This window comes from Pezoporus wallicus, unplaced genomic scaffold, assembly GCF_028554395.1.
Source record: "Pezoporus wallicus isolate ANWC-B61680 ecotype Strahan unplaced genomic scaffold, APGP_CSIRO_Pwel_v1 contig_3365, whole genome shotgun sequence".
NCBI lineage: Eukaryota > Metazoa > Chordata > Aves > Psittaciformes > Psittacidae > Pezoporus > Pezoporus wallicus.
The window spans coordinates 341,799-357,657 of record NW_026640883.1 but is presented as its reverse complement, the minus strand read 5'-3'; the positions used below and the strand labels follow the sequence as shown (position 1 = coordinate 357,657).

Below are 15,859 nucleotides of genomic sequence, written 5' to 3'. Positions count from 1 at the left end.
GCACCTGCCTTGAACACCTGAAGAGCAGAGGGGCCTGACGGTCAAGAAATGCAACTATCTTCCCCTTCCATCCACTCTATTTTTTTCCTCCCTCATCCCTTTGAAAAAGGTGGCAGAGATAAATGGAGAACAAAGAAACAAGAAAAAGCCACAGCTTTGGCCCACACCCTGCCTATTACTTAAGGGGGAAGGAACTCTTCCGAAGAGGAGGAAAAAAAATGTGCTCAGACACAATGGCTCAAAAGGCCAGGCAGCAAACCGGGCCACTTTGTACTGCTAACAAGGGAAACCTAATTACAGGAAGAGGGCAAAGAGAGACAGATAAAAGGGATACAAAATTTCAACATCTGTTGCCATAAAGGGATAAGAAGTGGGGAAACGCAAAGTGTCAGTTTGGTGTCAGTGACGGCGTAAAGCCACTTTCAAAGGACTCAGGAGAGGGAGAAAAACCGAACAAGAAATTAGAGGGTTCTTAAAAAAAACCCCAACAAAATACAAAAAAACCACTCTGCCAAAAATGTTTTCAAAAGGGGAGAGGAGATGGACAAAGACTGGATATTTAAAAGGTGGAGGATCTGGGTGGCTTGCAGGGCACAGCTAACTTTGGCTCAGTTTTCACAACAGCTCTTGTGCCCTGCATCTGTCACGTTGTGTCACAGGAAAGGACAATATAGGACTCGTGCATTCAAAGTTTACAGCGTAAGGACTACCATGCCAGACAGATCACTGGTCCATTTCAAATATCAGGCTTGGCAGAGTTGCTGCAAAGAGACCTCTGGAGTATCCTACCTTATGGAGAAGCATCCTTGAGGCAGGGGCATGTGTCACCTAAAGACATGCAGACCACCATGACAGGCTAGGGAGCATCAGTTCTCTGCAGGCAAATGACAAATGCTGACCTTGGAGCTGTTCCCAGTGGTGCATCACCCTCATCTCCCAGGGAGATAAACTCCCAAAGGAGACAGGAGTCAGGAAAAAAAAAAGAAAGAGCATGATTTGAAGAAAGTATCCTTTTCTCTTGTTTGCCATTAACTGGCTGTTCTGCTGAGCAACACACTAGCACTGGCAGGTATGACAGGATGGTCTGAGAGAGAAAGGGAGCAGAGGTACCTGACCTGCAGGAGGGGCAGCTGCCATCATATTCTTCATTGGCACTGAAGGGCAAGGGGACTGCCAGGTGTCAGCAAGGCCTGATACTAGATGCAAGGATAAAGGTTAGTATCTAGTACTTCATACTGCTAATCATTCTCCTTTTTTGTGCAGACCCCTAATCACCAAAGCTATTCATAGCCCCCCTCCATGAACACACCTTGATCCTGAATGGCAATAAGTACACAGCAACTTCCCCACATCTAAAAGCAATCAGATGGCATAATGTAGCATGTGTGGGATGAGGTAGGTCCTGCAGAGGTGCAGCTAGCCAGCTTCAAAAGCATAAGAAAAAAAAACACCCTCCTTCATTACAGGAGAAAGGGCCAGGTGTAACAGCAGCTGGAATTTCAGCCATCAGAGACAGTGTCTTGGCATTACGCGGTCATTCCCCTCCTTTAGACTCCTCTTGACAATTGCTTGTTGCTGCCTGTTGTGGCTTTGATCCAACACCATCATCTCAGCAGAGTCAGAAATGAAAGACAGTTGTGGGGGTGGGCTGCAGCAAGAGGCGTTTCCTTTCCCCAATAAAAATTTCCTCACTGCCAAACCCAACCAAGCCCTTTTCAAAGCCCAGGACATATTTCCAGGTGAAGACTTTATCCCCTTCCTCTTGGAGGGATGAGAATGGCTGCCCCAGGGTCAGGGAACTGCAAAGGTCATAAATATGAAACATACCATGACCAACAGCTACAAGCACCAGCCAAGGACTTATCTGGCCTGGAACTAAGATGATCAGTACACAAAAGGTTATTTAAGCTTTAAATCCTTTTGTAGCATGTTCCAGCTCTCAGCTGTTGGGGAAAAAGACCACCTACGCCAAGGGAAGAGAATGCCACAGAAACTGCTGCAACGTTACACAAACCCCCATGGATAAAACAACCAGCTAAACTGCACTAACTGTTCTTGGACAGCATTAAACATCTAAGTGGTGATAAGGATCCTGTAGTTTTAAAGAACACATCTTAAGCACTACTCTACCCTGCCTGATTTTTTTGACAGAGCAGTTGCCTGGATTTTGCTCTTGGAAATAAAGTCCTTGCCATGCTCAGGATCTGCAGGTTAGACTCTGGCCCTTAGTGGTCACAGGAAGGGGTAAGCAACAAATGCGGGAGGCCTGGCTCTGTCTTCCAGATGCTAATAGGACACACTGGGCACAGGAGAAACTTTTCAGTCCTGGTAGCTTTAAGATTTTGAGTTTCTATGCCATGCAACCACTTCTGGAGTCTGACCAGGGAGATAACATGCATAAACTTCAAAGGAAGAAATAGCATTTCCCTATGAGATCTCTTCTGGAAATGACTGGCGCCTTTGAAAATCAATCCAAAGCTCTTTTGGGAAGAACGGTTTATGGAGAATTCAAGACCTGGAAGGATAAGTCTGTACTCCCTCACTATAAATGACCACAGCAAGCTTCATGTGCTAGTTTCCCAGCCATGCTTCTTACTCAGCCTCCTGCCCTGCACGTGCTGATAAGACTTCCAGCTCACAAACAGGCCCCAAGAGAGGAAAAGACCCAGTGGCATGGTGCATTCCAGCTGTGACAGGTGAAGAGGGAAGAATAAGTTTGACACTTCAGCCATTGCAATAGAGGCCCAGTGGCCTAGGTTGCCTTGGCTTTTTTATTTGCCTGTCAGTCAGGCTTTGACGTTATTGAAAGATCAAACTCCGTTGTGCCTGTTCATTACCTTAATCCTATTTTCTACACAGCTTTATTATCTCTTCAGGCTTCCTTGGGAAAGGCTGTCAGAGAGGCTGAGGCAGGGGGGAGCAGGTTGCCTATCTCCTCACCCCTGTCAGATGCTTCTATTCAAGAACAGCCGGAAGACCTGATGAGCAGGGGTATCACAGCACAACCTGCATCCTTCTGGGTTACTCCAAAGGCACCATCAGACTAGGTCACCAAGAAAACATGCACCATAGCTGAATGCACTGGTGCTGTTTTTCCTACTCTAGTTTGTCCTTTGTGGGATGCATCCTTTGCAGTCTGTTTTTGTTACACTTCAGAGAAAACCAAGCTGGTTTGTATTGGATGCAGTTGACTCAGACAATCTGATCTAAACTATAGATTAGAAGGCAACTGGCCTCAGATGAGCCCTGCACACACACCGATCCTTCTCTACCTCCTTTCCCCACACACAGCTCTGCTGACACCCCTCAGGCCCCTTCTGCCATTGTCCCCCTTCTCTCCCCTTCCCAAGCCCACCAGCTCACCTCAATCCTGACGACCCTCCATTGATAATCTGTGCTGTGCCACTCCTACTCAGAGCATACCAGCCCTGGAAAGCTGAGCTGCCGTTCAATAATCCTGCCAAATATTTGCTATCTTTCCATCACTACACAAAGACCCCCAGGCTGAGAGTTTCAAATTTGTCAGCATTTGAGTCTCATGTCAGGCTTTGAGCCCAACATTTCCCCAGTTGCTAAGGTCAGCACCTTCACCAAACAGGAACTACTCAAAGGTCCCAAATCAGAGGCCACAGCAATTAACCTCCTCAATGCTTATTAAGACAGGGAGAAGACAACACTTCCATAGACAACCTGTTGCCACCCCTCACCTCCCAGAGCTACTACCTCTGGCTTCTGAGCACCACAGACAAGTGACTGAATGGGAAGATGAAAACAACCTTCCTCACCCCTCTGGCTCAGGCTAAAGCATCAACTGATAGATCAATGAAAAGGAAGGTGTCATGTGCATACTCTGATTGTACATGGGTAATGGGAAGAAACCAGGGTAGCTGTGGAGAACTGGAAATGCTGGGAAGAAAAGTCGAGCTGCTCCCTACTGAACCAGAAAAACACACTCCGCCCCTCCCTGTCATCTTTCCACACCAGTTTGTTCTGTCCCCCACTCCATCCTACATCTCATATTTAAACACATAATTATAGAATAGTTAGGGTTGGAAAGGACCTTAAGATCATCTAGTTCCAACCCCCCTGCCATGGGCAGGGACAACCCTTGCCTTCAAGGACACCATCTCCAATATTGCATTTCTCAATGTTACTTAATTTCAGCATCAAGTCCCTCCCCATAACCTGAAAGCTCACTTACCTCTCAAGGTCCCAGATTCTCAGAGGTGAGGTGTGTCCACAGCAGGCTGTCCCCGTCACAAATGAGCTGCTTACAGAACACAAGCAAACAAGAAAAAAACCTTACTAATCCTTGTATTCTGAAGAAATAGTGCATAAGCAAGCCAGAAAATAGGCTACAAGACAGACTGAATTTTGGTCCAAGACTATGTCAGCATGTTCCACCACATTTCACAAGGAGCAGGCAGCAGCAAAGGGAGAAGTGCTCCAGAGCTCTCAGTAGCTGAGCTTCCCAGACTCAGCAAGTCACAACTGCAGAGAATTGGCAGGGCATAAAACTGTATTTGTATATGCAAGGGGAAAACCTAAAATAGGAGCAGCTGTAAATTGCAACAACATTTTCTAAACAGCACAGTACTCAGCAAGTTTCATGTGAGTGAATACATGTCAGGGCTGTAAGCTCCAGAAAGACCTCGTGGAAAACTCCCTGTTACTTCCTACTCATGTCTCGGCTTCTGTTTGTTGGCAACTTCTGAGCACAATCATGAACTGGCTGCAGCACCACAGGCCTAAAGAATCACAGGAAAGAGGTCTCCAGCCCCGGTTGCTCAAAGCAGGGCCAATTTCAAAGCTGGCTCAGCTTGCCCTCCCCAGCACTCAAGCACTATTAGAGGCTGGACAGTCCTCCTGCAGCAACATTTGGCTCAGCAACATTTGGTTCAGCTCACACTCTCCTGCAGAGTCCATTCCAAAGTCCTCTGGTGATGCTATGTCCCTGCTGCACGTGCTGGTTCCAGAGGTTGTCTGATAGCCAATGGCCTAAAGCTAGTTGATAAGACAGGAACAAATCTTCAAAAATCAAGCAGCAGAAACATGGGTGCTGTGGCTCTCCACACCACACTGCTGGTTTTATGCCAACTTCCTATCCTCAGTCCAAATAAGAGAAAGCAGCTCACACAAAGGTTTCTAAGTAAGCTATAAATGACCTCTCACAAAGCCATATTTATTGCAGCTACCAAGAATAAAATGTCAAAACTATGTTTAAGTCATTGCAACAAGGATAGCAAGAATGCAGGAAACGGAACCTGCTTTAAATAAAAGCCAGCTCTATCCTTTGCAGCATGACATGGAGCTAGCAGCTAAAAGAGGAAAGCAAATTAAAGAAACAATGTCACATCTCTAAGAATAGCATTTTTAAACATTTCTTTGAACCTCTCAAACATCCTTTCTTTGGAAATCAGGTGTCTCCAAGCTTGTATTGTACCAGGAATGGATTCTTGCAGCATTCTTGACTTTTGTAAGAAGCACTACTGCTGGTGTTACAAGGCACCCAGCAGCAAAGTAGCAAATATGCACTCACTCACTCAAAGCCAGAGAAGAACCATGTAGAAGCAGGGCCAGAAGTCAGGACTTCTAGCTCTGTGGTTTAGGTGAGCAATTGGTTTCTCCAAATCATAAGGCCAAAGCAGCACTGTCAATACACTCCAAGAGAGGCAAACAGATACATCAAGCTCCCTGAAAGAGCTAATGGAAACCAAGGAAGATCTACAGCTATGAAAGCTTTCTCTTTTGTTGGCTTTATCACTTCTATCTAAACTCACATAACTGCAGTTGTCCACAAGTCCTGTGATCCTTAACTGCCCTTTAGGCTTAGACAAGGCCTGCAGCACCAGAGCTATTTCAAAGTCTCCTCAACAAGGCTGTCTTACATGCAAAATCCCAGGTTCATTAGCAGTGCACATGCAATTGGCCCAATGCATCTATAGCACAGGGCTCTGCTGCAGGGTGCACACATTCTTCTCCATGGAAGTCTGACCAAAGTCTGACAGTCTAAGGAAAAGCCAAAGGCAACAGCATTTCACATTTGGAAACAGGGTTTCTGCCCAATACCTGCTCCACCATAATGCAGGACAAGAGGGAAGATATCCCTTTGGTCAATGTGTCCCATCTCTGAGGAAAAACAAGCAAAAGACAGCCACTCTGACAGCGCACCAGTCAAACCCCATGTCTGGAAAACAGCACTTTGGTCAGGGAGTCCCTCAGCTACAAAGCTAGGTGTTGGGTTCTGTCCCTCCCTCCCCAAACATAATCCATTAGTAAGTACTAAAGCCAATTACCGTGGTTAGAAACATAATAGCAGTCAGGGAGTCAGTCGAGCAGGCAATTGGGTGCTTAAGATTTTTCTTTTGGGGGACAAACTGACTGTCCCAGCAGAGAACGCCCTCACGTGGGAGACAGGCCCCTTTGTGCAGAAGGTATGCACAAGGCTTTGATGGTTGCCACAGGTCTAAATTAGCATGGAGGCACACCAACAGGGAGAAAAAGGTGGGAGGAACAGCAAGGTCTAATCCCTGCTCATGCTGTCAATTCTGGACTTCAGCTTTCCCTCCTCAGTTCTTACCCCCCACCCCTCCAAAGAAAGAAGAAAAATAGCATTAGATGAAGAGATTTGTCTCCAGGATCACATACAGGCCTCAGGGCCACAAACAAGTTTCTTCTAAGTAAAGCTGACTCCATTCAGTCAACAGGAATTTTGTCTCATACTTCAGCAGGATCAGGTTTGCAGGCCTTATCTTTAACAGGCTGGAGCCCATTAGCAAGCAAAGATAAGACTTCTCCCAGAAGAGCAGGGCACCTTCACTGCCTGGATTAGAAAGCAGCATTCACAAGACATGCACAAGAAGTGGTGCCAATGAGAAATTCCCAAAGCCTTGGAGCAAACTGACCCGGAAGTCTGGATCCCCAGGGCCCCTCACCTTGAGCCTGGTCTGCAGGAATACACCTTCCACCTCCAGGCCTCTCATAACTGGGAACCTCTCAGAGGTGACTGTTTCATTCCAAGCAAAAGTGCAACATATGTCAGCTTTGGTTATGTCTAAAACAATATTCAAATTGGAACTAAGCATGTAAAGTTTAGCTCCAAATCTTCTGCAACATCGTTCAGCAGAACTGAAGCCTTCTACCAGGCTTGCTTCTTCCAGTTTACCTTCAGCAAGCTTTTTGTCTTAGAAAGCACAGAGCACACACCAAACCCCTGTGATCTAGAGAAGTGCAACCTCTCCACAACTGTTTTTGCCAGCTGCCCAAGAGAAGCAACTCAAACAGAGTTACTGGTTTACCGAATGTCATTTATCTTGCCTACAATGCTCTCAGGAGTCAGAGCTACTGAGGAGAGATGAGATTGGGAAGAAGATACCCTATATATATTACTGCAGGGATGACCCATCTCTCTGATGTATATATGATGCTACTGATGTACATAGACACTACCCAGATGTATCTACATGCTACATAAAAAATGGTATCCCCAAGCTTCAGATGGTCTTGGAAATGCAAAGCCCTTTCCTCAGTGAAAGCTGCTGGGTATCATGACTACAAACTCCCTCCAAAGACTCCTCTAACAGGAAAATGAGCTTCTGCAGAGCTTCTGTAACAGGGCATGTTATCTTCACTGGGATCTCCTAGGAGGTAAAACAAAACAAGCCAACATATCATTTCCACCTCTGGGGTACCAGGAAGATGACGATTCTGCAGGCCATTGAGACACACATATTTCATATACAACATGTTTTTGTTGTCCAAAGCAAGGCATTTTCCAACTGATCTGATACTTTGATGTTCTCTTTCCCATTTGAAACTCCCTACTGAGAAGGGGGAGGGGGGAATAAACCCCCCAAAATGAAAAAAAAAACCTGCTTCTCCTGAAGCCAGACCTTCTCTATGCTGTACAGGAGACATTTCGTTAGAGATCATCCCCCCGCAACAGAAGCTGGGCCAGGGGATGAGAGAGAACACACATCCTGGCAGCGCTTTTGGAAGAAATGCAAGAACTGTCCATCTGACTGACTTGTGGTTGTTGAATCCCATGGCATTTCTGGCAACAGCAGCAGTGCTCTGGCTACAGTCCAGCTGCAGTGATCCCGTGCCTGCTCACAAGGTGCCAAGTACACCATTTCACCCCACCTGTAGCATCCCTCTTTATCCTGTTCTGGACTGAACATTGCCAGATGTGGATGAACCAGAGGGAAAGAGGCAGCTGGCCATCAGTTTTTTGGGGAAGAGGCTGTTTGTCATGGGGCTTGGAGACAGTTTCAGCTCCAGACATACAAATCCCATTCTACAAATACACACTTTGCTCACTGTCAACCTAGCCTTCAGATCAGGCACTACCTGAGCTGGGAATCCTGCAATGCAAAGTCACTGAAAGAACCTAGGTGAAACAGGCTCTTTCCAACCTCTTCTCTCTAAACTGCCCCCATGCCTCAGGCTTGCACCCTTCCCCTGTACTGTAATCAGATTGCTTCTCCAGTCCCATTCTGCTCTTTGGGGATTTCAAATGCAGAATCTGCTTGACGCGTGCAAGAGTCTGTTCCTTCCTCCTCACGCACTCCCCCGCCCCCTGCATTGGACATCGTTGTTCCATTTTGGAGACTATTATATACAGAGACTCACTGGACTGGGAAACAAAGAAGTTATTACTTGACAGAGCCCTGCAGCTGGGAATGTGGAAGGCGGGGGGGGGAGAGGAAGGGGAGCACCGAGGGAGACAGGGACGCAGGGGGCTGGTAGCAGCATTATGAAAGCTATCAACAGAAAGGACATCTCAAAGATGGGAAATATCTGTTAGAAAGCCTCAAGTGAGATGAGAAAAGAAGAGAAAGCAAGTCCAGGATGGAGAGTGGATGAGAGAAAGCAGTTGGTGCCAACGGTGCCGCGGGTTAAACACACGGGTCTGTGGGTTTGTGTAGCCTTTGATTCAGCACTGACACGCTCTGGCAAGGGAGGCCACCAGAGCTGTCAAATCCTTCACCAACGTGCCCATCAATTGTATTCAGCTCTCCCCGACCTGCACTGGCATTTTAATTACTGTTGGGTAAACTAATTTGTACAAATGAAGGCAACTCTGCCTAATAGAATATGCAAGCTCTCTGACCTCTGACAAGCGATGACACAAGATACAAAGGAGGCAGAGGAAGGCTTTTTATCAGAGCCTTATTACTCTCTATTACTCCAATTAGTTAAGCTCCAGTGCTCCTAATTGGGGGAAAAAATTGCAATTAAATCAATTTTTGATGGGCTGAAAGTGGGTTACCGAACCGCCCTGCCTGTGAAACACTGATATTATAGCAGCAAAGGTCAAAGTCTTTGTCGGCACCTGTGGGGCCCCCACCTTCCCTCTCTAAGTCCCTCTGTGCCCCCCCCCCCCCAATACACATGCAGCTCGCTAAGGCAAATCATTAGAACATGTCATGTCTTATCGCGGCTGCCACCATCCTGCTAACCTCATCAGTTGACATCATTATGGAAGGTAACTCCTCCAGCATGAATACAGTGCTAAGGTCACACAAACTTGATGGAGCCCCTGCTGAAGAGCAGATGCAACAGTAACAACATTGTGAAGGGGAGAGGAGGGGGTCAGAAACTCAGCGCGGGGAGTTTCGGCACCTCCAGCGCGAGGCTTCTCCAACAGACCAGATACACAGAAAGGGAGGGAGACTGTGGAGAAGCAGGTACTCCTTCCTTCCCCAGGGGCATTTAATTTACAACATCAGTTTAGCATTTTGATCTCCATGAGAAAGTGGGCACCACAAACATGCAAGAAGTCCCACCTGCCTTTGATTCAGGCAATGCTGGACAAAGCCAGCATTGGTGGTCATGCAGAGCTGGTGCTACCCCTTCGCTGCCCCTTTAGTCCTACTTTGTGCCTCTTGCAGGATGACCTTCAGCATCTCAAAAGCAAGTCAGGACAGGTAGGTTATATGCTAACAAATCAGTAACCTCAAACTGAACAAAAAACAGCAGGTAAGGAAGTTGCAACAAAAGTCCCAGCCATCGCTAATGGGTCAAAATTACATCTTTCCAGAACACAGAACATGGGGAGTGGAAGGCTATTTAGAAGGTAAGACTGGAAAAGCTAAAGAAACCAATCACACATGGTATAACTGTCCAAAACCTAAAAAAAACGCAGGTTGCATTCAATTTACTACAGCTCTGTAATATCCCTTTGGCTTTTGGCTCTAGACTAAGTCTTTTCATATTTTTCAATTCTCAAGAGCCTTCCTATCCTTCCAGGCTCATGTACCATGTTCCTCCTGAATCCCTGCCATGCAATGGTTCTGCTCCAGGCCTTCAGTGCAAGGCAAAGACAAGGTCCACCAAACTGACTTAAACATTTTATTTCTGTGTTGCTGGCTGCTGTTCCAGGCTCAAGGGTACCCACACCGAACTTTGTTAAAGCCTGGTTTCAGCAAATGTCCAGGACAGGACCAGCTCTGTAAAAGTTGATTGATGTTCCTGTGTGTACCCATACAAGAATAATATTCAAACAGTGTTTTTCACAGAGTTGCTGTGATTTTTCAGAACCTCAAATGGAATTGCCTTTGTGGATGCACAAGTATCTTTACTGGGTTATCAGTCCTACTCCTTTATTAAAGGGAAAGACTTGATAACCCATGTTTAACCATGCAAAATACTTGTTTGTACGGTATGTCCAACACTCTTCATCATCCTTCCTCATTCCCCAACCCTCTGGGTTTGCTACGCATGGAGCAGTTGTACACGACAAAAACCTCTATGATAATTCCTGCATCCATAGATTTCTCCAGACCCAGTTTATTCCCCAACTGATGCTCAAGTTGTTACTGTTATTACAGGAAAAAAAGAAACTCCTTGAGAGAGAGAAATGTAATGTAGTACGTAATCAAGACACTGGTTTGAATAAAGTGTACCAAACATCAAGGGGGACAGAAAGCTCAAAAGTCTGTGCCAAAACAGTTTTGACTTCGTATGCTTTTGAGGCCTTAGTGTGAATAGTTTTCTTTGGAGGCATCCCCTGGGGTTACATTTTGGACGATGAATCATAAAGAAACACGACTCTGCTGAGAAACCACTCCTGAATCTCAAAGCTGGGCTGTGCAAGAGGTACAGATCTCTATTCCTACCACAGAAAGCTTTCTGGGGAGAAAGAGAAGGGAAAAAAAGAAAAGAAGGAAGTCTAGGGACTTCCATGTCAGCCCAAGACTATGAGGCTAAACACTCCTACAGTAGGGTTATTTCAGCTTATCAGAACAAAACCTCACAGGACATTTTTCATTCCCAGAAGCTGTAACATTAGAAAAGCAAAGAAAGCTGCTACTAAGGTTGCATTTATATTTTAAGGAGTTTAGGGTTGGGTTGTTGGTGGAGTTTTTTTCCCCCATCTTTTGCAAAGTGCAGGTGAAGTAACCACAGCTGGTACATGGACTTCTTTAACTGCACTATGCATTCTCCCTTCCAGCATCACTCAAGATATCTGCAGGAACTTCATCCTATATTCTTGGCTCTACACAAGAGAGCAGTCATTCAAACACAGACAGGCAAGACTCCTGCTAGGTACCTACCAACAGAATGCAAGGTGACTTCATAAAATCTCCATCTTGAGTAAATACACTGACTTCTTGGAACTGAAGGGAAGAAACAAGTGAGGCTGCTGGCTGAGCAGCAACAAAGCGTGGTCCCAAAGATATGAGGCATTGGAGACCATCTGGGATAAGGCAGGCCATCTACAGACTGTCACACGTCAGGCAGATCTCTGAAGGTCTGGCACTCAGATCTCACCCACCTGCACACCCACTTCAAGCCTTCACACTCAGCACAGCGCTTATGTCCTCCCCACTATTCTCAACACCATCAACCTTCCCCCTCATACCAGTGGGGAAGACACTCTGAGGCTGACCCTCACCCACTTACCCAGCACCCCCCTCAAATGCAGTGCCAGGGGCCCACACACAGCCTTACAAGAAGCTGTGAACTCCAACCCTTGCTTTCTCAAAGCCTGCCCAGGTGTAAAGCTCCAGCGATTCCTTTTTCTTTGCTATTTTCCCTCCCTCCTCTCTCTAGCCCCACCAACACTTCCAGGCCACACAGTGAGCCAGGAGGTTGGAGTACACGAGGACCACTGCAGCAGTCGCGCTGCTTCAGGCCCCCCCAGCTCAAGACAATTTCTAAGAGCCATTTCTTATTCTCCCCTCCGTGAAATGATTTCTGTTAATTGCCTGGTGGGAATCAGTTATAGGTGGGGGAGACTCTCCCCACACACACACCCTGGCCCCTAATTGGCTTATTGAAGTTTTAACGGGGCTTTCACCTGGAGAAGCTGGTAATTATTCCCTTCATTCCCCTCTTGCTTGTACCTGTAGCTTCACACTTGGGGCCTGCCTGGCTCCACGGGGGGTACTTTGTTCCCTCTAACTACAGGCCCCACACAAATGGGCCCAGCAGCAGGAGAACGAAGCAAAGTGGTAATTTTCAGCCTAGCGTAATTAGCCAAGGTTCTTTCAGCCCAAACTGCTGAATGGGGAGGGGGCTGCCGAGGAGGGTGCGCATGTGGGAATGACGGAACAGGGGCTGCTCTCAACAGGCTGACAAAGACCTCTGAGGGGCTTCAATCTGGGGTGATAGGAGGAGGGGGCTGGAGTGGGACAGCCTGCCTGGCAGAGCAGGGGCACAGCCAGCAGTGGGACACACACCGAAGAGGTCAGCTCATGACAAGCATCTTTCCCCCAGCCCATAGAACAGGGCTGTGCAGGATGCCAAAAAAAAGGGGTAAAGGAGAAAAGAGATCCAGTGATTCACAATAGGAGCATGTGAAAAGGTGCAATGCATGACAGATTCTTGAAGGCCTGATGTAGCCTACGCTCCCAGGGCAGGATTTCTAGTCTAGCACCTTTGCACTGAGATGAAGGCAACAGACCCGGGTAGGGGAAACTGGACAGTGCAGGTCCAAGACAGGACAGCAAGAATTGTGCCAAGGATGAAGAACTCTTACTGCTGATAATAAAAGAATCAGGGAAGAATCATTCATCTCCTCCAGCATCTGTCCCAAAAGCCAGAGAACAAGCAAAACCAGGAAGACAGCAACAGAGGCTCCAGGCTTTTTTTCTGCTGAGCCATTTTCCATTAGCAAAACAAAACTTCTTTTCATAGTGGGACCTCACTTACTCCACCTCCTTTTCTGCTACAAGCCTATGGTTTGCAAAACCCACCAGGAAGCCTACTGCATGTGGGCTGACCAAACCACTTGGGTCCTAGTGTATCGCTCCTGTGTCGCACCAGACTGGCATCAGTTGCCCCACAAGCCAGAAACCAGCATTCTGTGGCTCAGTGCTTCTGTAGATTTTGAGGACTTGTCAGCATCTTTGTTAGCTTTCTTTGAAATACCACCATCGCCTTTAGGATAGAAACCCTTGTCCTAGTTGGTCAACTCTAGAGCTGTAGACAAATTAAACCTGCTCAGCTGACTTGATGGTCTCAGCCCCAGCGCAATGTGATCTTTTTTTGTTATGTTAAACTATGCTTTGAAAAAACTCATCTTGTGTCCTTTGTGACTGCAGCATCCTACTGGAAAGCAGAACTAGATGGAACTAGAACTGGAACTGATTCTAGTTGGGAATAGATGATCTCAAGGTCCTTTCCAACCCCAACTATTCTACGATTCTATGATTCTATGAACTGTCACAATCTAAAAGCTTGATCCTTATTCTGCAATTTAGACTGACTGGCAAGAAGGCAAGTGAAAAGATGCTCATTACTTTCATCAGAGCACCAGTTACACAGGAATGCTGAGCAAGCCCTAGGAGATGACAATCACTACCTTCTGATAAGAAAGAAAGGAGATCCCCAGAGACTCCATACAGGTCAAGGAAATGGGGAGCATAACTCCCAGGGCACAGACTCATAATTTCTGAGCTGCCCAAAATACACAAACATGGCCCAGCGCTGCAACAGGTTGCAAACTGGAGAGGCTTGCCCAATTCTACCCCACAACACTCTGATTTCCCTTCAGATCATATACATCTTCCACATTTTACTAAGGAGTCCCACAGAAAGGTCAATTTTTTAATTTCAATCCATTTTTTTTGCAGCCTCGCACAGGCTGCTGTAAGTACTTGCCACAGACACGAGTTCAGCTAGATACTGTGTGCCTTCAGCTCATCAATGCTCAAAGTTTTTCCCTTAAAAGCAGCCTTGGATACTTCTGAACAATATACACCTGCCACGAAATCAATGCCAGCATCGGAGAAACAGACCCCAAGAATAAATATAATCAGACACAAGCTGACCAGGCCAGCTTCAAGACTACACAGACAAATATAGCAAATGTTCCCAGCACCAGTGGGAACAGATACGTTGCCTATGCTCATACTTTGTCACAAACCTTTCAGTGTCCAGGGCTTTTTCTTCATACAACCCCACACCCTACAAAGGGACATACAGAACTGATTTAAGTAAATACTCCAGCTGTCACTGCTGTGGACAAAAGTCTAAATTCATGCCCATGCTTAGAAAATGCTTAAAGAATCATGATGCAAAAGAAAACTATTTAAAAAATATCTCCTTTCTGTTTTATAAGCTTCAGGACTGCCAAATCCAATCCCAATATATTTTCAGACGTGACTGGCAGGATTTGCAGTTAACAAGTATTCTTTTAAAAATGCATATATATATAATGACAGCTTATCTAAACTTTTCCATTAGAACATATGACTTTTGAAAATGAACACATGACTTATTGAAAATGACTTTTCAATAAGCCAGCAATCCATGCATGCCAGTGAGGTCAGGGGGAGGGGAGAAGCCTTTCAGGTTTGCCAAAACAACTAAAACCCAAGAATGTTTTAGTTTAAAAGCAAGGGTGGGAAGGAATCTGTTTTTCTGGTGCCACAAGCCATGAGTTATTTTTGTCTTATTCCTTTTGCCATATGCGCACACATGTACACAAAATTCAAACTTCCCAATTTAGGAGAATTTTGAAAAAAGTGATGAAGGTGGTGAGGAATATGAGGATTTCTCAACAAAAAAATACTCCCACCATCTTCCCACAAAGGGCAGCAGTTCTTTCTCCACATCATGCAGAGGCAGGAGCTGCGCTTGTACACACTTCTAGGGAAAAGAAGCCAAATCACATAAAACCAGAGTGTTTGATCTTCCTCCTCTGCTCTATGATATTCAAACAATTTCCAAATCAAATCTAAACAAGTTGTTTAGAGGGTTTTAAAAAGCTAAAGATGAGGAAAGGTGAAAGGGGAGAAGTGTGCATATGTGGCACATACTGCACATAGAGAAGTCCAGGACACTGAGCCATGAAGACACAGGTGCTCTGTGGAGGAGGTGAGCAAAGCCTCATCTGCGTTTAACTCAGCCATGAAATGACTCCTAGGGCTTTCCTGCTCTGATCATTCCAGCCCCGACACGGACACGCTTACAACCACTTCAGCTCACTTGCCCTTAAAGCTCTGGGCAGCTTCCCCCTCCCCAGCTCTCCACTCTACGCAACATGATTTGCTTCAGGGTTTTCATGCTAAGTGTTTGGAACGTGTCAACTGTTTGCCCCTAAGCGACCAAGATACAGAATAAAGCTCCTGCTCTCCATCTGCAGGTTCAGGGCATACTTGGCTGTCAGCGAGCACCAGAGAGAAAAAACCTGCCAGTCAGGGTAGAAAGCCACAGCCTTGAATGCAGATAAAGGCACACAAGATATCATTAAATGGTGAGACAACACACATCTAGGCATAAAAATATTTAGTCACCACCCACCCCTCCTAGATCCTGCACTACCAAAAAAACTGCTGAAAAAGTTCTGCAGGAGCCAGAGCTCAAACAGAGGTTTACAGCACAAGTTATCATCTTCAGTACCTGTAAT

General features: G+C 46.1%; 1 protein-coding gene across 1 annotated transcript in view; it reads right to left on the bottom strand.

Annotated features, from left to right (window-relative positions):
- Positions 1 to 15,859, bottom strand: part of FBXW4 (F-box and WD repeat domain containing 4) — a 62,512-nt gene that overhangs the window by 10,494 nt on the left and 36,159 nt on the right. Inside the window, 1 exon segment of the mRNA XM_057421117.1 lies at positions 4,202 to 4,267. Within this exon segment, the coding sequence (XP_057277100.1) occupies positions 4,202 to 4,267 (66 nt within the window).